General features: G+C 45.3%; 3 protein-coding genes across 6 annotated transcripts; 1 reads left to right on the top strand and 2 right to left on the bottom strand.

The window, feature by feature from the left end:
• The first annotated feature begins 5927 nt into the window (after positions 1–5927).
• Positions 5928–7940, top strand: mplkip (M-phase specific PLK1 interacting protein). Of its 2 annotated transcripts, none has more exons than XM_023336056.1 (2): positions 5928–6278; positions 7691–7940. In XM_023336056.1, the coding sequence occupies exons 1-2, from the start codon at positions 5997–5999 to the stop codon at positions 7793–7795; spliced, it is 387 nt and encodes a 128-aa protein (XP_023191824.1). In that variant the 5' UTR covers positions 5928–5996; the 3' UTR covers positions 7796–7940. The 2 variants fall into 2 exon arrangements, with proteins under 2 accessions (XP_023191824.1, XP_023191825.1); XM_023336057.1 differs by having other exon boundaries at positions 5930–6275.
• An 852-nt stretch (positions 7941–8792) lies between these two features.
• LOC111608983 (E3 ubiquitin-protein ligase RNF31-like) lies at positions 8793–24457 on the bottom strand. Of its 3 annotated transcripts, none has more exons than XM_023336051.1 (19): positions 24293–24456; positions 24122–24212; positions 23257–23322; positions 23014–23180; positions 22833–22942; positions 22394–22455; positions 22055–22174; positions 21788–21960; positions 19834–20016; positions 19570–19752; positions 19400–19498; positions 13051–13140; positions 12166–12268; positions 10181–10299; positions 9995–10108; positions 9861–9927; positions 9700–9790; positions 9458–9626; positions 8793–9300 (listed from the first exon to the last, which is right to left on the bottom strand). In XM_023336051.1, the coding sequence occupies exons 1-19, from the start codon at positions 24335–24337 to the stop codon at positions 9181–9183; spliced, it is 2172 nt and encodes a 723-aa protein (XP_023191819.1). In that variant the 5' UTR covers positions 24338–24456; the 3' UTR covers positions 8793–9180. The 3 variants fall into 3 exon arrangements, with proteins under 3 accessions (XP_023191819.1, XP_023191820.1, XP_023191821.1); XM_023336052.1 differs by having other exon boundaries at positions 21788–21915; positions 24293–24454; XM_023336053.1 differs by lacking the exon at positions 13051–13140 and having other exon boundaries at positions 24293–24457.
• Positions 13128–19184, bottom strand: LOC111608984 (zinc finger BED domain-containing protein 1-like). The gene is made up of 2 exons (XM_023336055.1): positions 17756–19184; positions 13128–17397 (listed from the first exon to the last, which is right to left on the bottom strand). Exons 1-2 carry the CDS (start codon positions 18398–18400, stop codon positions 16855–16857), a joined length of 1188 nt encoding a protein of 395 aa, XP_023191823.1. The 5' UTR covers positions 18401–19184; the 3' UTR covers positions 13128–16854.
• Positions 24458–24893: the final 436 nt, after the last annotated feature.

The raw sequence follows: 24893 nt of genomic DNA, 5'->3' as shown, positions 1-24893 counted from the left end.
AAGAACATTTCTAATATTGATCGGTTGGAATTGTAAATTGGTTTTATTGTATACAAACAGCAGGGTATTGTTTTGAGTTAGAGTTGATCATTTTAGTAATGAAGGTTAATTTAGTTGATACGTTACGGTTGTAAGAGTGTGTTTTTGTAGCTTACATTGTCTTTTTGTGTGTGTGTGTTTGTGTTTCTCTTACAGTGACACTCAATTTACTCCCAGTAAACCTCACTGTTCATCAGTAAAGCCAAAATCCTTCATTTAGGGGGTCTGCTACAAAAGTCTACCTTTATTATTAACAAATTATTATTGATAATCCAGAGAGTGTTGCCAATACTTGTACTAAAGTGAAATTAAACTTGTTACTGGAAAATCTCAGTGTGCAGATAAAGTTAGTCATTTATCATCTTTACCAAGTAAAGTTGCCCTGCTTAATGGGAGAAAGAGACTCAGGTAAAGTTAAGCTCCTCCATGATGATCTGATTGCTGATGGATTAATTAATTAGGTAAACTGGACCCATTAATGAGGTCAAACCTGAAGTGATAACCAGGAACTCGGACTCGTTACTGAGATGAAGCCAGGTTCGATTTAATCAATGACTTTCATCAGTGACGTGTTTTCAGTGCCGAGGCCTCGGAGCGAGTCGACCAATCAGGAGGATTTTATGAAGCGTATCGAGGCTTGTGTTGATGCAGCAGGTTGTGACGTTTGAAGCCTCGTATTCGGGCCGAACCAGGTGACTGATTCAGGAACTGGTTCGTCGGTTTGGTTGCGGAGCGAAACAAAAGGCAGCAAAGCGCCGCTGTTTCACCGTCACATTTTCTAGTTTTAGGATTTTATTGCGTTTGCAGTTCTTTGGAGCGTCTTTTTTCCAATGGACCCAATTTTTCCTGGCAACACTTTGATCTAATAAATAGTTTCACACAGTAATAATAAATCATAGCCTGTAATGCCAAAAAACAGCACAGTGGATCATCCTGTGTTCTAATTTCTAGGGTTTTAAAAGTGTCCAATGAACTTTAATGATGTACAGAAAAACTTGTGCCGAGGCATTTTGAGCTCTGCAGAAAGGAAACGATACTAACCGGTCGCCAAAGTTCAGCCGAGTCATTTTAAGATGCAAACATGAGACAGAAAACATTCGCTGGAATATTGGGAAGGTGGCAAAATGTTTTATCACAACTTCCATAAACCTGCTGATCCGTTTCTGGCTTCATCCACTCCGAGAGCAGAGGAACCACCTAAACCAGAGCTGTTAAAGTTTTTATGTTTAAATCATAAATAATGTCACTTTGTTCCTAGTGAGCTGGGTTAGAGTAACAAGCCAGTCACAACTCTCTGCCATTTTCTTTTTACCAGCCGTTGTTTCATACTAACAGATTAAAACTGGAATCAGAATTTATGTTTCAGAACCATCATTTACTTGTTTATTCGTTTAAAGGCTTCATGTTGTTTTCACGTTGCCTATATTGACCACTTGGTGGCGCAGTGGAGCAAGTGAAGTGGACAGAAAAGCTCAGCGCTTCATGAAGCTTCGTGTCGCCGTCACTAACGTTCAGAGGAGCAGAAGGTGTTTAAGGTGGAACTCTTTGCTTCCTGAACACATTATCTGGTTTCTGAGGACATGCCGTCCATCGGAGGCTGGACCCACTCGTTCTTCAGATCTGAGCCGGCGTTCACACCAACATCTTCATTTCTCACTTACTTTGGCTTCGGCTGAGACTCTGGTAGTTCAGACACCCACGCCTCGGTGGCAGATGAATCACGCTGATACTGACTGCCAGGAGCCGCCAGTCTCTGGATCTGCAGGACGCTCCTTTAGCCGGATGCCGATGGCGGGGCCTCCAACTATAGATTGGCTGTTTATGTTGGGACCAGCCCGGCTCCAGACGAGTTTAACCAAATTAATCTACGTAGCTGAACGCAGACAACAACATCAGTAGTCTACGTACAGGCTACTAGTTAACAAGCTTAAGGTGCTGTATTGTTACTAGCTAGCAGTGTTGTATAGTAACGAAGTAAAAATACTTCACTACTTTACTTAAGTATATTTTGGAGTACTTCATACTTTCCTGGAGTATGAAAATTTTTGATGACTTTCACTTTTACTTCACTATATTTCCGAACTTAATTGCGTACTTTTACTCCGATACATTTTCAATGTGTGGTTTAGTTACTCGTTACAAAAAAGCGAGAGAGAGAAACAAAGTGTTTTGACCCCACCTACTGATTAGCAAGTAGCAAGCAGGCTACCGAACAAAGTCCGTAGCCTGCTTGCCTGGGCTTGTTCATCACCACCAATAGGATACTTCTTCTTCTTCTTCTTTTCTATTATGGCGGATCACAAGCAACTTTAAGGTGCATACCGCCACCTACTGTACATGAGTGTGTAGAAGCATTACTTCACATCTATTAAATTCTATTTTTTAATTTTGTATTCTTAAGATAAATAAACAATGCTTTCCTTAATTTGTGAATATCTGTTATGTTTCCTTCATTTCCTAATATACCTTTAAGATTCCATTCATGCCCTATATTTCTAACTATTCTCTTTAATTCTTCCCTTTCGAGTTCATTTGACTTACAGTTCATCAATATGTGTTCTAAATTTTCTTTCTCTCCACATCTCTCACATTTATCATTATTTTTCCTCCCTATTGTATAAAGCATGTCATTTAAGTAGGTATGACCTACTCTTAATCTACTAATTATTATTTCTTCTCTTCTGTTTCTTTCATTAATGCTTCGAATTCGAACTGACTTTTGTACTTCATATAATCTTCTTCCTTTCTTATCTTCATTCCACATTTTTTGCCATTTCTTGATTTCTTTACTTTTAATTAGGATACACCTGTTTCGCTTCTCCCATTAAACACAAAGCAAGTCTCGCAATCAGTAGCAGTCACATGGAAATTCTATCTTACAAAAACTCCCCGTCCAACTTGAAGAAACACATCAAGGTAACTTCTTATGAAATGGTTATAATCCTCCTGTTTCAGTAACTATAGCTTGGTCACTAGGCACTATTGTGAAATCTTGACCATAAATGAACTTTGTTTGGCATTGTTTCAGTTCCACACGTGGTGTATTTAGCTTAGGCCTAATGTTGACTGTAGCAGGCTACCTAGACTCCTCTGTTCAAGGGGGGACAGAAGCCATAGCGATAGCAATTTAGACTAAATTTAACGAATATAGGAAAGGCATGCAAGTTCAAAACCAGGTTTACAGAGATGCCAATAAGCTGCATTTCCCTCCCAATTCTTTTTTTCTTTTGCATAATGACCAGTTGTGTGCACCACCTACTGACTGTAGCATTGACTGATTCACTGATTTGTGAAGTAGAGTAATCGTAACAGCTCTTTTTCTTCATGTTGGCCGCATTTTCTGTACTATTTATTTTTCTCATTTTCAGCACTGACCTTACTTGAAGGGAAAACTTAAGGTTTACAAAAACTTTGTATTTTCTGTCCTGGAGGGTTTACTAAGAAGCTGGTTCAGTTGTAAAGCAGGTTAAGTTAACCTTGTGCTATAGGTAAAGCACCTAATTTTCTTAACTAAATGATGCCTGCAGGTATATCTATTAGCAGGTTTAATTTTGCCTGCACTTGGTTGGGTACATTATTTTAAGTGTATTTGACAAGTTTACCAAAATATAAAAAATGTCATTCAAACTGCATTTGCTTTGTTTTACTTTTTACTTGTACTTTTCATTACATTACTTGAGTACATCCATTTTTACAGTAATTTCCATACTTAAGTACAAGAAGTTTCAGATACTTTAAGACTTTAACTCAAGTAACATTTCAGTCAGTGACTTGGACTTTTACCAAAGTCATATTTTGGAGAGGTACTTATACTTTTACTTGACTCTGAGATTTCAGTACTTTATACAACACTGCTAGCTAGTCATCTTTTAGCTAACAATACCTGTATTGAACTGCTTTACTCAACTCAGTCGGTTAGTTTGGGGGAAAACTGCCAAGTTCTTTGTGTTTTGCTGGTTTGCTGCTATGATTCTAACCCACCTGAGCAGCTCTGCCCAGCATCACCAGCTTTCTTTCTGCCGCACAGGTGTAAACCAAGCGCGAGCGTTGTAGCGCTCAAGTTGCATTTAAAGGCGGCTCGGAAAAACAGATTACGACGTGTTAACGGCTTAAACAGTTTTAACTGCTGAAAACAGTGACAGAGGACACAGATATGGGAAGTGCAGAAGCCCCTACTGTATCAAATTGATATAGGAATAATAGAAAGTTGGCCATTCTAGGGCGGGCAATGTCCCCCAAAACCCCCAATGCCGCTGGGCCTGAGGAAAAAGAGATAACTCCCTGTTACATCGAAGCTGAAAGGTTTGAGTATGAAGGTATATTTGTGGCTTGTGCCTGGGAAATTGACATTATAGAGAAAAATCTTACAGGAGTTTTGTAATTGTAATTGTTTTCAGATACTAAACTTTGCTTACACTTCACAGGTTCTTTAGTATTGCTCACAGATTCTGTTCTACAAGTATCAAAATATGAAAGTCCTGCTCTAATATTTTTGCTCCATTCAGTCCAATACATTTTTAGCAAAACTCATTCAAACACATGTATGAACATCTGCATACAGAAACTTTTTTTTATTAATATAAAATTGTTTTCCTTAACACAGAAAAGTCAGCAACTGCAACCACGTGAAACTGCTGACGCTGGTCACAAATGCAGTTTTACAAGCGACACCACGCTGAGGTTTTGCGCCAAACGTTTTGTCTTGTACAATTTGTATCCCTGCACAGCAGGGGGCGCTGCCGAGCTCAGAATAACACACCAGAGATACCACCAAGCGGCCCAGGGTTGTTGGGAACTTCTGGTTGACTTCGGACATGCAGCTCATATTAAATCACAATAACATTCCACCAACTCCTAAAGATGCTTAAGTTAAAACTGTCCCTGCTAAACATGGTTCTACTGTTTAACCGAAGGCAGAGCCATTGGAACCTCAGAAACGGGGAACTACCAAGATGAAGTTGACTTACAAAAATACAACAAAAAAGAAAACTTTCTGCCTTTGAATGATTTTTATTCATCCGAATTTTACATTCAGATATAATTGTAAAATTCTAGATATAATTCATAAATATCTAGGGCTACAGTGCTGAAGGCAAACAAACTAGACTCAAGGTTGAGACCATGTGGCATTTAAAGGTCATTTTTATAAGTCAAGCAGTATTTAGTACCAGAAGGTGTTTTCCACTGCAGGGATCACATTTTTCAGTGTACCTGGGAAATATTACTCTAATTTACAAAAGTTTCCTATGCTAGACAGCAGCAAACCAATTGTAGTGCTGAAAAAGCTACTTTCATACATACAACATACAAACATACTTTCAGTCAGGTAACCATTCATAACCACAATATATAAAAGTCATGGACACCTGCGTAAACCACTGGAGTCCAGCTCCAGTCCCCAAGGCCTGTGATGACCGTTTGAATCATCACAGCTGATTCAAGCAGTCCAACTAGCAGGTCAAAGTTCAGGAGAGGTTCTGCTAGTGAGCCATTGTTCTGTTTGAACCTGGGACAGAACCAAAACATGGAGGACACTGGTAGACCTTTTAGACAACTGATGAAATGCACACACTGACACAAACACACACAATCCCTTTAAACATGTTCTATTCTGCTGTAATAGCAAAAAGCATTAAGAGCATCTAAGTAAATGTTTTAAGATTTTTTATTAACACAAACTGGGTTATAATTATTCTGCTGTAAGTGTAGAATAATCAAGGCCAGGATTGAAGAGCCTAAATATTTTAGTTCCTGAACTGGAGCGTGTGATCCCAGCAGAAGCCTCCGCCTTTTCCCTGTCCAACATGGCAGACTGGGGTGCTGCCCCCTGCAGGTTACTGCTCCACCGCTAGTTGGCGCTGTAGGCTGCAAGCTTCAACGGAACCTTGTGTTTCCGGTTCCGGTCCACATTCTATAAGGTTTTAGCCAGGTTCCTGCTTCTTCTGCTCCACGCTCAGATGAACCGAACTCCGGCTGGACCTCGGCGGAGTCCCGGTGCCCCTCGGCCGGCTTCAGACTGGACTTTCCCCGGAGTTCGGTCTCCATTCGGAGGTTCTCCTCAGCGCCGAGGGGCAGGCTTCTCTCCCCGGTTCTGTCCCGGGTTCAGCAGAGGAACTATGGACGGGTCACCGGCCCATTTCAGCGGCGAGAGCCGGGGGTTCGGGGTTTCGGTCGGGAGGGGGTCCGGGTTCCGGCGACCCCAGTCCTTCAGTCCTCCAGGAGCTCCGAACCTGCAGGTGGTTGTGATGTTTCTAAACAAGAAGTTTGTTTGAGATAAAAGGGAGTGGGCGGGGCTTGTTTGTTTGGTACAGGTGTTCTGACAATCTGTGCTACCTCGTCAGATTTTCCTACAGTAGCACGAATAGATAGCTAAGTCTATCTGTCTGTGCTACCCGTCCAAAGCTGCTACCGTCATGTTTACAGTCAGAAAACTATAGCAGGTTGTTGATGTTAAATATATCGGATAACAATATTTGAGTGACTGAAGTGGAAGCTTAGCAGTTATGGTTAGCTTAGCATCGGAACAATTTCTATCCATGACGAAACCACAAGAAGATCACTTCCTTCATCTGAATATCTACCTGTTTAAAATGAAAAGCTGTAGATGTTTGCACTAATCCTTTACTAGAATATCCTACCTGTTCAAATATTTTAAATACAGAGGTTAGTAAGAATAAAACCGTATCAGACAGAGGAAACAGGTTTTATTGGAATTAAAGACAAATACAGATCAGTGTGACTCTTTTTTTGTGCATTAATCTGCTGTATGACAGACTTTATTAAATGCAGCCACAATGTGTCACTGAACTGAGCAGGTCACTGAAATGATAGGATATGATTCATATACACTAATATTACACAGCTAAAATCCCACATAGTATCACTAACATCTATTCAGCAAAGTTTAGTAATAAAGAGCGTTATTAAACTAAAATATTTTTAATTATAAGGACAAAATAGCTAAAAACCCAACATATTTTGTCCTGATTAACCGCCAAATAATGATATGTTTACAGGAACGACATTTCAGACAGCAAACTAAAACCATTTAAAAATAAATTTACAAGCTGCTGTCATGTAAAGTAAAACCATGAAGTAATTCAGCAGCTTAATGAAAGCCGGGAATAAAATAAATGAAATAAAGCTAACCGTAATCTGCGATGAAATAAAACACATGAAACGAAACTTCCACAGGTAGGACGGATTTATAAGAAATCTGCTGAGTCAGCAGATTGTGACGTAGCATCGATGTGAGCATGACCACAAGGTAGGACGGATTTACAGGTAGCACAGATAAACAGAACGCCGGTTCGGTTTGTCAGCTGTGTCGGAACCACCAGCAAGCCTTCGGTGATGATCAGTATTTTCATGAGTTCTGTAGATAATTGTAAAAATGCTCCAGTTTCCGTAGTTCCATTGTGGTTCTGATTGTTTGGACCAGTTGACTCTGAACAGAACCAAGGTTCCACTTCAACTGGTTCAGAACGTTTTTAGACTGAACGTTCATTTCTAGTTTAAACCTGCTGGTGAGTGTCGGACTAATGCTGTAAGTGGAACCAGGTGAGCAGGTTACCTGAGCGGTTCTGATCCGGTTTGCTCCAGTGTGAAGCGGTTCCTTTAATCCAGATTGTCTCGGCTTGTTGCCTTCCAGCTCAGAGACGTTCCGGTGGAGAGATATTTCAGTCCCTCCATGCTGCAGGATCCCTGGAGGACGCTGCAGCCTGTCACACCTGAAGCTGCTGCCAGGACCAGCTGAGCCAATCAGAGCACAGAACCAATCAGCACCCAGAGGAGCAACCTCTGCGATTGGACAGACGTTTGACCAGCACAACATTTTTAACCTTCTGGTTACTTTTGTTTTTACTGATAAACTTTTTATTTTAATAAAAGTTAGAAACTTACCCTAAATCCTGGAGTTTTATTTCTGCAGCGAATCCAGACATTCTTCACATTTAAAGCTGCTCTAGAGCAGTTCTGGTTCTGACCCAGTTTAGTTTCACAAAGTCAGAGATCAGCTTGGACCCAGTACGGACCCATCATTTCCATACTGGGTCGGTCACTATGGCAACATGGAAGGCTGGGTCATTAGCACATTGAGCAGCAAATACATGAAGGTGATTGACAGCACTAAGCCCCTCCTCCTGGCTCTGATTGGATGTTTCTTCAGATGGTAGATGGAGATGGATTTTTTTAACAGAGTATCACCATGGTGACAGTTTAAACCAGGGGGGTCAAAGTCCAGTTCTGGAGGTTTGATGTCCTGCAACTTTTAGATTCTCTGCTGCATCACCTGGATAGAATTATGAGGTCATGAAGGTTCTGGAGAACCGATCCACACCAGGAGGTCATGAAGACGTTTCATTCCAGGGTTTTGTAGCTGTAGCTCATCTAAAACCTGCAGGACTGGAGTTTGACACCTTTGGTTTAAACTGAAAAGTAAAAGTTACACACTGCAGCTTTAAACCCCTGATGAGCGGTTCTGAACCGGTTCTTCCAGCCTGGTCTTATTACACCTTCTGACACAAACAACGGTTCTCCAGAACCTTTCCGGGAATTAAATGGGGCAACATTAAGCATCTTCATCACTAATGTCTTCATCATTTCCCAGAACCTTCATGGTTCTACCAGACAGAAATAACCCCACCAGAACAAGAACCAGGACATTCTGATGAAGAGCAGTCGGGTTCAATATCAAACTGGTTCTATTGGGTTTGGAAACACATCAGGTTGCCATAGAGACAGAAACTACACAGTGAGAAGATGACAAATTTATTAAAGTGCAGAAAACCGAGCAGCTGGAACCCGAACCCTGACCTCGTTAATCACTATCGCTCGTTAAGTTTCACCTCGTTAAGCTTCACCTCGTTAAGCTTCATTTTGTTAATCCCCAATGCTCATTAAGCTTCACCTTTTTAAAAGAACTGTATGAATTTTGAGCCATGAGGATCAGAATAAACGTAAGTTTTTTTGTTCTCGGTTCTTGTTTAAAATGTTTATTCAATGCTAGAGAAAAAATAATTTAAATAAACCAAAGGCTGACGAGCTCGTTAGCCTTGTTAACATCCATGGTAACGTCAAGTAGCTCAGGTAGTTGCGACTGGAAGCTTCTGTCATTGGTTCCCTTTGACCTGTTTGAAGTTATCAGACATCATCTGATTGGTTGGGACGTTGACTGTGGACGGGTGGAGTGGGCGGAGCTTCTGCTGATGTCACTGATGGAGTGCTTCGCTGTTTCATGAGAGGAAGGCAATTGGTCAGCACCTGTAGAGAGACAGAACCGAGGGTTGTGATTGGCTGAAAGTGTCTCTGTCTAACCTGGACCGACAGGAGGTCACAATCCAGATGTGGTTCCTGCGGACAATTCAGCAGCTAAACGTTTACCGGACCGGCAAATGCCAGTCGTGATGCTGTCACTGACCAGGTGGAGGCGATGGGCGTACAGCGGCTCTGGCTCCTCAGGCTTTCTGGTTGGCACGACAATGCTCCATCGCCGCAGCTCTGCGATTACCTCCGCAGGACTGAAGAGGACGGCCGGGTCGGCGCCGCAGCGATTGATCTGCTCCACCAGACGCTCCTTGTAGTGAGCCCTGCCGGGACAGACAGCAGCTCACCTGAACAGGTACGCAGGCGGAAGACCCACGGCCTCCGACTGGACCTTACTGGCAGTATCCTCCGTACGGCGCCGGCCGTCCGCAAGGCTCCTCCTTTGTCATACCGCTGTCATCTCGCAGTTCCGGTACGAAACAAGCCACTGCCACACAAACGCACCTGTCAGGCAGACCGCGATGTGCCGGGTTCCCCGGGACAGGAAATGACCTCACCTGTCTGACCGCACTGAGCCAAGCTGCCACTGGACGGTTCCAACCAGGAAGGAGACACTCTATAGTGCTGAGAGGGAGGAGAGCATCACCAGCGAGTTCACCCGGGTCTGGTTCTCGACCCGGGTCCAGCTAACCTGCAGCAGCCGGTGCAGCCGGGCCACGCTCCAGTCTCTCAGGTGGTACAGGCAGTCCCTGGGGTGGTGCGCATGTAGACCTCTGGACGCACACAAAGCGGAGAAGCTGCAAGCCTGAGGAGGGAGACGTCATGAGGAGACTAGAACTCGGTAGAATCCGGTAGAACAGTTAGAACACGGACTCACCGGGCCCAGAGCAAAGCGCTGACTGCAGCCGCCACAGAACTGATGGCGACACTGAGAGCAGGTGAAGTGAAGACACCCTCCTTTAGACAGGCTGAAGATGAACTGACAACTAGGACACTCTGAGGACAAACAAGACTTTACTGGAGGAAGAATGGGGGTTAGCTACCAGCTTCAGAGACACGATTGGTTCAGATATTCCTACCAGAACCCTTAGGTACCAGACTGTCGGTTCCCTGCTGGTTCCTAGAGGTACTAGCAGTAGAACGGGAGACAGATTCTTTAGTTAATAGGCTCCTCTCCTGCAGAACCAGATCCCAGTTTACCGAGGCAGACGCTCGTCTACGGTTTAGGTTCTCCTGTGCTACTTCAGGCTGCAAACGGTCAGTTTGTTCAAGGACAAACTGACCACTTTCTCCTCGTATTCTCCAGTCAGACATCATCTGCTGTTATTGTGGTGGGCCCCCCTGACAGTCTAGGCATTGCTGGTTATTATTATTATTTTTTATAATTATTTAAAATGAATTTTTCTAAAACACCAGAAATCTCCATACTGCATGCGTCTCTGCTGCGCTCAGCATTTCACCGGCAGAGCAGAATCATTCCTGAAAGGTTTATAGTTGATGCATCAAACAGAGTGAAGCCGCACCAACCACAGGCGCCTCAGCGCGTTGGCCGCGGCTGCAGTTTCCCTCGCCATGGATGGCGTCTGACCTTTCACTCAGACTGGACGATTTGGAAGGTGTTCTTGGAGAAACGCTTCACCTTATATAGATTACATTTGTGCAACTGCAAATGTAATCTATAGATCTGCTTTCAGAGTTGCGCGTTGAGCGTGCAGAGAGAATTCTATCTTTGTGAACAAAGAATTATGAGTGGTGTTTACATCTCAACATGTAAACGCCACTCATAACCCTAACCCTGTTAGCGCTCCTGCTAACGGAGCGCATGGCTCTGTTTCTGCTTTGCTTTTTTTCCCCTCCTTTTTTCCAGCACCACAATGCTTCAAACTGCACAACATCAAATGTCTTCTCTACCTCTGGTCAGGTAGAGTTGCTCTATGGAGATCAGAAAAAACTTGTTCCTTAAAGCCTGAGCAACCAAAACAAATATTCTCTGTGCTTATTAAAAACTCTACAGTCAGGAAAAAAACAGCTTGGTCCCTACTAGTGCTTCATAAATTAAATCTCCTTGTTTGTTGATATTTATTTTAATTGTATTTTTATGGTTTGTGTTTTTAAGACTGTATAGCTGCGGGTTTAAACGTTGTGAATGATGTATCCCAGAAACATAATTACCCGGTAATATTTCCTGTTAACGTAACATCTTTTAATTCAAAAACATGGCGGACTGCCACGGCCTCTGGGCTTAGCAGGTTTTTGGGGGAAACTCTGCACTGTGACAATTAACTTTATGTTTCCTTTCAGTCCAAATGCAGATGGAACCAACCGGATCAAGTCACCCTGACGGGACCAAGCCCAAATCAGACGCTAGAATAGAATAGAAGTACTTTATTCATCCCAGCAGGGAAATTACTTCGCAGTTACAGCATAGAGACAAGACACAATAACATCCACCACTGAGTAGTAGTTGTAGATAAAATAAAAAATAAAATATAAAATGCTATGAATTGTAAAATATGAAATGCTGTTAATATAAAAGCAGCTTAGAGCAGTCCTTGCAAAGATTCAAAAATGCAGATACAGAATGTATATGTAAATATATGTACAGCAGTGTGCCACAGTGCAGTTGTGCAAAATTGGACTGATTAGTGCAGAACAATGATTTAGCTTTTATTGTACAGTGAGATGGCATGTGGCAGGAAGGATTTCCTGTATCTGTCCCTACGACAGCGGAGCTGGAGCAGCCTATGTGAGAAGGTGCTCCGCTGTCTGTCCACTATGTGGTGGAGAGGGAGCTATTTAACCGGGTCCAGATCAAACCTTGGTATCAACTCAGACCTCGATTACTTAAAGGCGTGTTCTTACCGATGGTTTTGTAGACCCACATGGAGCTGTCCCGGTCCTGCTGGGTCTGCTGTTGCCACGCCTTGAACTCTGCACAGGAAAGTCCCTGATGATGAGGAGACCACTGCAGAGTAGACAGACCGGGTCAGATTCTGGTTGGAGTTCAGCTCACACTACAGGTGTGTGTGCCTTACAGGTAGGCCTGTCACGATAACAAATTTTGCTGAACGATTAATTGTCTCAAAAATTATTGTATATATACAACCTGAAGTCTGGAGGACATTGGAGATGATACGTGGAAACAACATTAATGTTTATTTAACATTTTGTGCAAAGAATATAGAAATGACAAGGGGAGGAGTTGGAGCTAAATTGCTACCGCAGTTGATAAACCCGGTAACTTTTCAGCTGTTCTTCGTTAACGTGACATAAATAGGTTCTAATGATTTTCATTCAGTCAGGACTTTACGCTGACACTAGCCACATGCATTGCAGGTAGATTGTAGTAAAGCATTGATTAATGCCTGGTTTTAAAATTAGTTCACTGAACTTGTAGCCATTATTTTGTGCCCATTGTTGGACACCACACGGCAGGACCGAACCCGATGGAACCGTTATACCTAGGATTTCTGTCGGCTAATGTGTGGTCTGTCAGGTTTTGAAAATGGGCCGACAATCGGCCGACAGCTCTAAGATCGTGTCTCTGCGCTGGGCTTTACACTAAGGAAATGAGGAAGGGAGGGTCAGTGGAGAGCACCGGAGTTGAGCCTTTTTTCATTCAGTGTCATCAACAGAAAGAGAAAAAGGCCGGAAGAGACGATAAAGCCGATAATTAAAATGACGTTGATAGTTTTAATTTATCGTACGATTAATTGATTTATAGTTTATCGCGACAGGCCTACTTACAGGTGACCTGCACTGGGAACAGGTGCTCTTCCTACAGCTGGGACAGTCCATCCTCAACAGGTCCGATTCATGGAGCATCCCGAAGGAACACTGAAACGAAAGTTATAACTTTGCAGTTCTAAGAATCCCGGATGACAGCCAGAGACAGAGCTTCATGCACTGAATGATCATTCTTGCGCATGCTCAAGTCACCTGCCAGTAACCCATGTGACTCAAGTCACATGATACCTGGCGCTCAATCCCTCAATCTTCATACGCGCTGCAAGGATTCCAATGGACCGAGTACTCTGGTGGTCATCCTGGATTGATCAAACCGCAGTTACAGTCGTAAATTTTGTTGTACTTTATCCGTACTGACCGCGAGAGTGTGGAGTTTTAAGCACTGGATGACTTATGTCAACAAAATCTAAAAGAACAGCCACTACACTGCCTACCTCAGTTGGATGTAGAAGGATGCTGCTCCAGGGTGCCTTGGAGGGGATGGGGCAAAGCTACATTCACCTGGTATAATCGAGCAAAGGTGCTTGGTGACTTCCAGGAGGCTACACTGTGCATAGTGTCCAGCAGCACCCCAGTCATGGCAGACCCCTTGTAGAGTGACATCTTACTCGTGCAGGCAGAAGAGTAAGATGTCACTTGCAAGGTGCAAGTCTTAGTGAGCACATGGATGGCACCCATGCATTAGCCATCATACATACAACTTTCTCAACATACTTTGGGAAAGTGGATCTGGGCCTGCAATGGACTGGTGACCTGTCCAGGGTGATCCCACCACTGCCTGTCTCCATTGACCACTGGAGATAGGCACCAGCACCCCTGGTGACTCCAATAGGGATAAGCGTATAAGATGGAAGGAAGGACAAATACTGTAGATGCGGGCCTTGTAGGAGCTAAATCCAGACCCCACATCTGGGAAAGAAGATCCCTCCTGAGAGACAAATACTAAGGACACTGAGGCCTGACCTGAAGCCTCCCGAGTCAGTGAGTGTACCCAGTTGGGTCCAGACTCCAGTTGTTCTACCACATGTAGAGGGCAGCAAGGACATATCATCGCACAAGAGGCGGTACCATGTCACATCTGAATTCTCGCAGAATTCTCAATATATCGTCAACCCGCTGGGGAAAAGCGCAAGCAGTCATTAAGACAGAACTCATGGGAATGCCCAGGAAGATTGTCTGTTGTGAGCGAGTCAGATTACTCTTCTCCATGTTTACCTGCAGTCCAGGGTGTCCCACATGATTAAGCACCAACTGCTTGTCCTGGACCACTTAGTTGCAGGTCATTGCACAAATAAGCTAGTCGTCCTGGTACGGGAGGATTCTTAGCCTTGGCTCCTGTTGAGGGGAGAGGGTCACTGTGACACATAGGGTGAATTCCCTGAGAGACAGCATAAGTCCAGATGGGGGACCATAAACTGCAAATCCTTCTGTTGGAAAGCAAAACAAAGTAACCGCCAGTGAGGCAGAGCAATTGAGACATGAAAACAAGCATCTGTGAGAACCATGGAAGTGGTTCTCACAGATCACCTGGGGAAATTGCCAATCACCTGGGGAAATTGCCTGCAAAACTTCCCTGGTGGTCAGCATGCGAAAAGGTATGACCTTCAGAGATCAAAAAAAGACCACCGGTCTTCTAAAAAAAAAAAATACTTGGAATAAAAGCCCCCTGGATTTTGACAGAGGCCCAGGGGGCTTTCAACAGGGGGCCACATGTTTTGACAGAGGTCCACCGAGGTGCAGATTTCCTGGTTCAGTGCCGGTGCCTTCACAGGGTTGCGGATGACAGTCATCCTCCTCACCCAGTGAGGTACAAGGGGCTGGCTTCTGAATTGAAGATGGTACTCGTGGGACAGAGTGTACAGTGCCAACATGTCTGGGTGTGGAGAGCCCAGCTACCAACCTGTCCTGGGGTAAAATAACTCACTGATGACTTTAAACATTACCTGCGGGCCAACTTGCCTCTTGAATGCCTGGGAGGGCGCAAGCCAAACTGTGCCACACAAAAGCAGTACGATGTCTGGACCCCTGAATGGGAGCAGGTTTTTGGCAATCTCTGGTTCCACAACTGGCATTTGCCCCAAGCCAAACCTGTATGCCTCCTGCATAGTCGCCAGGCATGCAGTTCCCATATATACTCCTCTGAGGGAGAAACCGGAGACCCTGGAGCTGAGCTCCAGAAGGTAATCGAGGAACTGGGTACCCAAGGTTGCCACTGAAATAGCATCATTACTGTCGACCGATGCTCCGTCCTGCTCAGAAGGAAGTGCTATGCAGCTACCAGCATTGGTCTGAAACACCAGAAGAGGGCCTTCATTTGGGCCAGTTCAGTAGTGCAGTGATCCACCTTTGTGGACAACCTCCCCGTATCGGTCCATCAAAGGTGCCTCCACAGTCGGCTGCATTGGGCACGCCATCTGTCCCGGTGGCAACAGGTCTTGCTGTGCAGATCCCGCCCAGTCGGTAGGCTGCTTCAGCGCAGTCAGCTGATTTAGCCTGACCTAGCACGACTCTACAGTTGGGGCACGCGTTGTCTGACAGTGAGATGCACACGAGGGAGACGAGTCACGCTCATCATCAGGCTGGAGTGAAGCCAGATAGGTGGAGCATCATAAATTATACATCATCATATCATCACCACAATAAGCACCATCTCCATAGAGGCAAATTAAAGGACTCGAGCGCGAGCAGAAAATGCCAGAGGTGAGTCAAAAAAGCCACAAATATGGTATGTGCAAATCAAAGTGAACAATAAACTGCTGCCGTAGAAAAAAGAAAAACAAAACCTAGCACTCATCAGAGCAACAACCACTTATCTGGTGGAAACTGAAAGTAGCTTGTGCAGCTCCTGGAAGACAAGACTCACCATAAACTAGGCTGCAAGCACAAGAAGAAAACTGCGTTAAATACAAAAGCTACTAGCTTTGCACAACCACTCCTGTACTCGGCACACCTTCGCGTGAGAACAAAAGGGATCGAATGCTGGGTGTCATGTGACTATAAAGTCACATGGGTCACTGGCAGGTCAAAGGTGACTTTGTTGTGAATAACACGATCCACTTTTTCCAATTTTAATACAAATATGTGAGGTTTAGTATTGGCTGATATCGATCCGATGTAATTTTAATGCCTTAATAATACAAGTACGGTACATCCTACCAAAGATAAATACACTTTATTTTCAAAAAACACTTAACACTGGAACTGGTCAACAAAATTAACAAAACGACCTAAAATGGACTCTCAGTCTCTGTTAACAAAAAATGCGCTTGAATAAAAACTGAACACAACATAAAACCAAAGTGGAAATAAAAACTACATTCATCCAAGAGTACAGATTATAAAGTCTGTATATCATTAGATTTATATAGAGAAGATGGGCAAAAATGCAATTTTTATAAACAAAAAGTGCAAAGTAACAAAAGCACACTAAATAAGAGCAGGTGCCTCTATAAGCAGATCTGTAGCTGCTTTAGTCAGACAGATTCTGAGCAACAAATACCAACATATTGAATATTTGTTGTGGCTTAAGGCAGGATCTCTCAGAAGGAGCAATGTTTCCAGCTGTACTAAACATTTTCTCTGAACTGGTCCTCGTTGCACAAACACACATGTATTTTTGAGCCAAGTTTGCCATCAAAGGATATCTTCTTTGGTTGTCATGCCACCATGTCAAGAGATCACAAGAGGTATCAACAGCATCTTCTTGAAGGAACTTGGTCAGTTCTGCATCAGCCTGCTGTCTTTTTGGATATCTAGCCTGGGTCTGACCTCTGAGTTGAGCTCTTCTGTTTTGAAGAAAGTAAATTAGCCTCTTCTTCTTGGTGGGGGGGCAGCGGTAGAGTCATCTTTGTTTCCTCCAGCAGCTTTGCTGCAGCCCTCACCTTCTTCACTTACTTCTGACCCTTTTAAGTCCAGTAGCTCTTGAACCAGCTGATGCTTGATGTCATCCAATGCCACTGCCTCCTCCATGCTGCCACAGTACCTCAGATCCAAGATGGTGGCCTTTCTCAGGAGGGCTTGGATGGCAGGTGAGCTGTATTTTTCAGTCAGTGTCTTGGATATGTTTTGTGTAATACTGGCAGTCAGGGTGCTGCCATCATGGCCAGAAGAGAGATGGTCACCTTTAATCAGGTCCAGCACAGGCTTAACAGACGTATGTTTCCCCTGAGAGGACATCTGTAAGTCAGCCAGTGGTTTCATTGCTGCGTTGAGGGAGTCCAACACCAAAACATCCTGCCAGGTTGGGTTGAGATGGCCGTGCTTTCTGTCTTGAGCCAGGACTCGTCTAATAGCTGGGAGTTGCTCCAACACCATCTTCTGCTTAGGGCCCCATCGGCTGACAACATCCTGTAGGATTTTGAAAATATTTTTATTAGAGCAATATATATATGTAATTATTATGTTATTCATTTAGGGCCAAACTTCACCAGTGACAGGTAACATATTGCTCCAACAAAATGCCTCTAATAAAATATATTATTACTATATTAATTTTTATTAGCTAATGTATTTCAACTTCTTTAAAGAAATACTACTTTTTACATTTCTACTAACTCCCCTTAATAATTTGTGTTTGTATTTAAATTATTGCCAGACAACAGGCTTAATTTGATTCTACAGGTCTACATGCTATTATAAAATAAACATGACTCTTGGAATATCTTGAGTTATGAATGAATGAATAAATGACTTTAAAATCACTCACCAGAATGAGATTTTGCTGGAGGACATTAGCTTCATTCTGTGCCTTCTTCAGGTCTCTCTTTGTAAGGAAGCTCAGGTTGAAAGTCTTGACCAAACGTCTACCGAGTCCAATGGGACGTGCTGTCCGTTCTTTGTCACTGTCCAGACCACCAAACAGCAAGGTGGAGGTTGAGGCCTCAGCAGCTGAGCCAGGATTTCCTATTGCAGCGACCATGTTAGCGCCGCTGTCTGTTGTGATGCAGACCAGTTTGTGCTCATCCAGTCCCCAGTCTGCTAAAGCAGATTTCAGGTTTTTTCCCAGGGTGTCAGCAGTATGGTTATCTGGGACATATCTGGTCTCTAAACATTTAGAGTGCAGGGTCCAGTCAGCAGCTATATAGTGAATGGTCAAGCTCAGATAAGGGGTCATATCTGACCACATATCCGATGTAGCAAAGTAAAATGAAATGTCTTTTATCTCCTTCAGTATGTCCTCTTTAATACTGCTGGACAGTTGTGGCATCGCCGTTTGTGATATGTATGTTTTCCCGGGGATTTTGTATCGTCTGTCAAATGTTTGCAACAGTTTTGAAAATGCCGGCTTTTCAACAATATTAAATGGGAGCATCTCGTTACCAATTAAACAAACTATGCTGTGTGTGAGCATGCACCACTTTGCGTTGTCCTTTTTGTTAGCTGCCTGTCGATTAATTGCTTCAATGATGGTGGACTGTTGCCAACTTGAAGACAGGGACAGCCCACCAGTTGTACGTTTTTCCCCAGCTGGGAAAACGTCTTTGGATGGTTGTGCTTTAGGTCCAGATGTAAGTTGGTTGTATTGCTGCTCTTAGTTGCTACTGTTTTATGACAAACGTGACATACCGGCTCGCAAAGGTTCCGCGGTTCGCCTCGGTCATTTGGTTTGAATCCGAAATACTCCCACACTGCTGCAGTTGCGTTCGGCTGTGAAACCAGCTCCATTTGGAGTTTTTTTCCCCAATATCAGATAGTGTTTCTTTAGCTTCCTAACTCCCCAAGGGCTCTAAAGCTGCAGAAGTACAACATGGTGTGCGTCCCGACTACCTGATACTATAGCTCACTTCTCCCTTACGCTAAAAAATGAGGAAGAGAGGGGAGGGGTGGGTGGAGAGCACCAGAGCTGAGCCGTGTTTCATTCAGTGTCATCAATAGAAAGAGAAAAAGGCAGGAAGAAACGATAAAGCCGATAAATTAAAATTAGGTCGATAGTTTTCATTTATCGTGCAATTAATTGATTTATTGTTTATCGCGACAGGCCTAAACATAAATACAACAAAATTATTCTGAAGGCGTTGGCTTTTGTTGTGGTAATGGGTACATTTGTTCAGAGCACGAATCATAGAATTAGTCTGAATAGATGGGCACATCAGATCTAGAATATTTATCGGTGCATCTCTAATTCTGACTCAACCTGCAATGATCATTTAGCGCTTGAAGCTCCGCATCTGGCAGTCATGAAATGTAAAAACAAACACCCTGATGGATCCTTGATTGGGTCAGAACCGGACCCAGAACCGGTCCGATTCACGGAGCGCCCCAAAGCAACGCTGAAGCAACAAACAACCTGCCGAGGTTCTGACCCTAATGGTCTCACCAGAACTGGAATCAGGCCCAGTGAGGTTCTTACGTGAGCGCACCAGCAGAACCGGGGCATCTCCTGCAGGGCTCGGTCCCGGAGTTTCCTCTGGAAGAGTTCATGGATGTCAGGAGGCAGGAAGTGACGGATCTGGAAGCACAACGCATGTCAGGACTCCCAGGAGCTCTCACTCACCTGACTGACTCACCTCACTGACTCACCTGTGTGTCCAGCAGGTTAAAGTAGTCCATGGACTCCTCTAGCGCCCCCTGGCTCCTGATCTCTGGTTGGCCGCACTGCGGACAGGTGAGCTGGTGGACGGCGCGCTCCTTGATGGCGACGGAGAAACAGGAAGTGAAGCAGCTCTGACACAAGAAGCAGGAGCAGTGGGTCATGGTGATGATCTGCAGAAAACAAGCAGAGATGAAGAGCTAACAGGAAGTAGAGCGGTGTCTGTCCTCTGATTGGCTGGCTGAGACAGTCACCTTGCTGAAGGACACCTGGTCACGACAGATCGGACAGGTGTGCGTCAGGAACTTCAGCGCTGAAGGGAGATCTGGATTATGCTGAACCGCCTCTATGACATCATCAGTGCTGAAGCTCCGCCCAGTCATGGTGATCAGAGCCATGAAGACGGCGGCCCGGTCTGGAGACAGGTGGGCCGACACCTGGGGGACACATCAGCTGAGATGAGCTGGCCCCGCCTCCAGATGAACACCTGGATGGACCCAGAGGCAGAACTGTCTAGGTTCCCACCAGGTGACCCAGTTCTGGGTCAGAACCACCCAGATAAGGGTCATGTAATACTTCCAGAAACTCCCCCACCAGGAGGACAATCCTAACCTGGGACCCGACGATCAGAACTAGAACCCAGCTGTGGTCAGCAGATCACATCCTCATCTGTTTGTGAGCCAACATGGCGGCTTGTCTACTTTCAGCACTCTTAAGCTAATAGCTAACACACTGAACTGAGAGCGCTCCAGGCCGTAACCGCTAGCTCAGTTAGCACCGGCTGAGCCACACCGCTAAATTGGCTAGCACTAGTTCATGACAAGCTTTCAAAAGCTTGACAGCTAAACCAAAATGTGGTTTAGCTGTCTACTCTGTGATCGATCAAATGGCGAGACACTGAATGGAGTCGCTGCGCCGATGAACATGCAGACCTGGCGGCAGACAGAGAGACACAGTAAAACAGTCGCTAAAAGCTGCAAAGCAGGGAGAAATATCTGCACTTTTTTAAACGTGTCGAGTTTAATTTTGATGGCAGCAGTTTGCTCTCTTTAAGTAGCAGCAGGAGGAACTCTCGTCTTCCCAGTTCCTCTGGAGGAATCTTCTGTAGAAACAGCAGAAATCCCATCATCACCCAGTAAAACCCGCTTGGCCATCAGAGGGACGGACCCCCTCTGCCTGGGTGTTTGAGTCTGAGATTGGTAAGGAAATACATAACTGCTCTGCTTAGAGAGCAATAGATGCAACAGCAGATAAAGGTAGATTAATGAAGCGATATATAAACAGAACATGGTGAATAGAGAACATTTTAGTTTCCGAGTTTGACCAGTCAGAAATATTCCAGAAAGAATACAGGCATGTCAAAACAAGCTCAAGTCGCTCTGGATATTATTGGCTCGGAAATTGCCATTTCATAACATTATTGGTCAAATGCGTGTCAATCAACAGGGGGCGCTCTAGGCTGCCCAATAAAAGCGTCATAATGGACACTGGCCAAGTTTTTAAGTAGATTTCCTTTAATTGAGCTCACCTGACAAACTAATCAACCCAGATCTCTGAAATTAAGTACAGAGACTCAAAGAGCCCTGAGACACAAAACCATCTATGAATTTAATAGATATTTTTATATATAAAAATTAAATCTTTATGACACTTGAATCCAATTTGCATAATAATTTGGAACATGGTGTAGACCAGGGGAGCCCAGAGTGGGTCCTGGAGGCCTGGCATCCTGCATGTTTTACTCTCTCCCTGGTACCAACAACCTTCTCAGCAGGTCCATGTTCTTCTTTGGCCTCTAATGATCCATCATTGGATCCAGGTGCGTTAAACCAGACAGACTAAAACATGCAGGATGCCGGGCCTCAGGGACCCACTTTGGGCCCCCCTGGTGTAGACAGTGTTTGTATTAATGGTCATTACTCAGTTGTTCTACAGACTGATTGCTGTCATTGAAATAAAGTAGCATTGCACTGACTTCAGTTTTCTGGCCGATGACCGATATTTAAAAATCCTGACTGATTTTAGCCATTACTGATTTGTTTCTGGACTAAATTTAGTACAACAGTTGCAAAGTTGTCAACAGCAGGCCGACTCAGCCTTGTGGTTTCACATGCAGGTTCTGTTAACCGTGCGGGGCCGATCAATCTGCATACCCCAAAAAGGCCCCCGCCCCAAGGGAAACACTGCTGAGGTAAAACCCGTCCTCACCTTCCTCAGGTCGGTTTCGGCTGCTGGACTCTGATCTCCAGAACCACGTAGGTTCGGTTCTGACTGCCTGCCTCCATCCAGCCTCAAAGCTCCCATCATTCTGTTGAGGGGCTCGGTGGGGGGCGCACCTGCAGGGCGGACGGGATCCGCAACAGACGGGTCAAAATCAGAACCTGAGGTATGAGTTCAGAACCTGCTTAGCTGCAGCCCATCCTGAACAGAACCAACGCTACTTAACAGGGGCGGGGTTTATAACTCCCATCTCACCTGGAGGGCAGGGGCTCAGGAAAGTGTTGGCACCGCCAGAGGAGGGCGGAGCCCCGAAGTCGATCCCTTTCAGCTCCTCGGTGTACGATGTCCTGACGCCATCCTGTTCCCATTGGCTGGCTGCAGCAGAAGGGGAGGGGCTTAGTCTGGAAACGCTCAATCAGCTCTCACATGAGAAACTGGTATTGGCCAATTACGTCACCATGGTAACTCAAAAGACCTCTGAAAGCAATCACACCCATGCTGTTCTAAGTTTTCACACTGGGTGTGGCGCCCCCTATGGGGTAGACCTCCTGTTGTTGCTAGGCAACACCCTCCTTCTAAGATGGAATGGCTTACCTTCAGTCAGGTGGGCGGGGCCATGGGCGGGGCTCTGGGGCTGCTGGGAGGAAGGGGAGGAGCTACAGGAAGAGGAGACAAAGCCAGATCAGAACCGGTGCCGTCACCATGGAGACGCATCACCAGGACTGTCCCCAACCAGGACGTCTATATGACCTCTGACCTCTGACCCAGAATCCTGAATAAGAGAATTAAGATGACCAGAACCTCCACCAGAGCCTCCATTAGAACCATCAGAACCTCCACCAGAATCTCCATCAGAACCACCAGAACTTCCATTAGAACCTCCATCAGAACCTCAAGAACCATGTCTAAAGGGCACGGGCTGGTCAGAACCACTATCAGAACCTGGACCTGGTTCTGATACCTTTACACCACTTAATAAAACCCAGTCAGAACCAGCTAGGTTCTACCTACACCCGGCCTGTAAGGAACACACCTGAGTCCTGCAGGGGGCGGAGCTTGATCCACACTCCTGGCATAAAGGGGCGTGTCCTTCTGGAAGGCCAGCCTCATCTCTGACAGCAGCAGCGTCAGGTTGGACACACCCTGGGAGGAAGTGACATCGCTGAGCCCTTAGCCTCGCGGGTCAGGGGTCAGGGGTCAGACAGTAGGCTTACAGGAGTCCAGTTCCGCAGCCCGTCCACACTGACAGTACCGGAGGAATCTACGTGAGGACAGGATGGGTTGATCACCATGGCGACGGAGGGACAGACGACACAGCGCGGGTGTGACAGCGGGTGGGTCTCGTGCAGCCAGACGCACACCGGGATGTTGTAGGCACTTCCTGTGGAGACACCAGAACCGGGCTGAGAAACAGGTCCAGACCGGAACCCGCAGAGCCAGATGGCCGACAGCCTGACCTTGGTAGAGGACAGGGAGCGTTCCCGACAGGTGCAGCAGCTTCCTCGTCTCCTTGTTTGGAAAACCTGCGAAACACAAGAACATCGGTTCTGATCCAAACCGTTGAAACCGGGCCGCACCGAGCTGATCCACCCAACGGACCACAGCCAGGCCAGAAATTGTGTTCAGAATCACAGAACCAGAGAGCAGCAGTTCAGCTCGTGTCGGTTCAGAACCGAGATAGAAACGGGTCGACTTGGAGCCTGCCAGCCTGCTAAAGGTCATGAACTCATGGAGGGACATGAGACCGTTGCAGAGGTTGCCATGGTTACGCGAGTCCCAACAACTGACAGGCAGAGAAAGTATTTCTGCCGCACCTTTCAGCTAGAAGAGGTTCCTGGCAGATAAGCCAGAGAAACATCTGACCCTTGGAAAATCTCCCTGAAAGTAATCACACCCTGATGGGGTTCCTCTGCACCATCACCTTAATCTGGAGCTCTGAGTGTAACAGGTTCTGGTCTGGGCTCCAGCCGGTCCGCTCCAGAAACGCTCCAAAGAAATGTGAAGGTCAAACTGGAAGGGCATTTTGAAGCTGCAGGGTGTGAATACGTTTTGGTTTAAAGGTTCAGGACAGACAATCCGGTCTGGCCCAACAGGATCAAGAACCTCTAGACCCGCACCGGACCCGATTTCCTGCAGTCTCAGCCCGTCTACAGGTACTGAGGTTCTGATCCGGAACCGGACAGAAACGGTTTAGAATCTCGGATCTAGTCTGAAAGCTTGTGAATAAAGCGCAGCGAGTCTGCTTTCCTGCGCCCCCTGCCGTTCGCTGTGATTAACTGCTGCCCTCATTAAACTGAATTAACTTTAGTTTTTTTTACTCACAGTAAAAGTCCACAAACAGCCGCAGGTCTCGGAACCGAGCCCGGACCGATTGCAGGTCCTTCAGAGTCTCTGTGGGGTACCGGTACCGACACTGGCCGGAGGAGGAGGTTCTGTTAGCAACAAGCCTGAACTTGGAACCGGTTCGGTTTGTTCAATAAAGTTTGCTCTCACCTCCGTCAGAGCATGTCGCTCCGCTTCTGGTCCAACCAGAGGCATGTTACAGCAGAACCGAGCCTAGAACCATTTTACATTCAGAACCACAAACTAACAAGCTAACAGCGGCCAAACTGGGCACGTCACTTCCGCTTCAAGACCGCCACACTAAGAAGCCGGAAGTTACCTTATGGCTGCTGCTGATCAGCGCCATCTTGGTGAGGGCGCTGGATCTGAACAGAATATAACCCTAAGCAGCGACAACAGCTTTAAAAATAATGATTTAAACTTTTTTTTTATTGAAAGCTAGTCTCATATCTGGAGAGAAATACATCGGTTCCAAGAAGAAAACACCTGAAAAAAGCTAACTGTCCTGTAGCTTCATAGCATTTTATCAAGTGGGGAGGACCCATAGGTCGTCCATGATGGTGAGCTACAGCAGGTGGGACCTGCACACACCTGAAAGCGGTTCCACAGCAACCCTGGACATTAGGTGAAACAAATGCCTGGTACGTGAGGATGCTTACAAGGTCGAGATGAAAACAAACAGAACCAGAACCTGTTTTCACTCCAAATCATAATGCTAAAACTGACTTTTATTCTGAAAGGACTGAATCCA

This window comes from Xiphophorus maculatus, chromosome 6, assembly GCF_002775205.1.
Source record: "Xiphophorus maculatus strain JP 163 A chromosome 6, X_maculatus-5.0-male, whole genome shotgun sequence".
Lineage (NCBI taxonomy): Eukaryota > Metazoa > Chordata > Actinopteri > Cyprinodontiformes > Poeciliidae > Xiphophorus > Xiphophorus maculatus.
Note: the sequence above shows the minus strand (reverse complement) of the source record. Positions and strands in the feature narration are given on the sequence as shown.

Coding starts and splice junctions, on each gene's coding strand:
- mplkip (XM_023336056.1), top strand. CDS start 5,997: ATGAACCGAACTCCGGCTGGACCTCGGCGGAGTCCCGGTGCCCCTCGG. Junction 6,279..7,690: donor GAGCTCCGAACCTGCAGGTG/GTTGTGATGTTT, acceptor GTTGCCTTCCAG/CTCAGAGACGTTCCGGTGGA.
- LOC111608984 (XM_023336055.1), bottom strand. CDS start 18,400: ATGCTCACACACAGCATAGTTTGTTTAATTGGTAACGAGATGCTCCCA. Junction 17,398..17,755: donor TCCAGCAAAATCTCATTCTG/GTGAGTGATTTT, acceptor AAAATCCTACAG/GATGTTGTCAGCCGATGGGG.
- LOC111608983 (XM_023336051.1), bottom strand. CDS start 24,337: ATGCCTCTGGTTGGACCAGAAGCGGAGCGACATGCTCTGACGGAG. Junction 19,753..19,833: donor ACCAGGTGTCCTTCAGCAAG/GTGACTGTCTCA, acceptor TGTTTTCTGCAG/ATCATCACCATGACCCACTG. Junction 9,627..9,699: donor CCGTACGGAGGATACTGCCA/GTAAGGTCCAGT, acceptor CTGTCCCGGCAG/GGCTCACTACAAGGAGCGTC.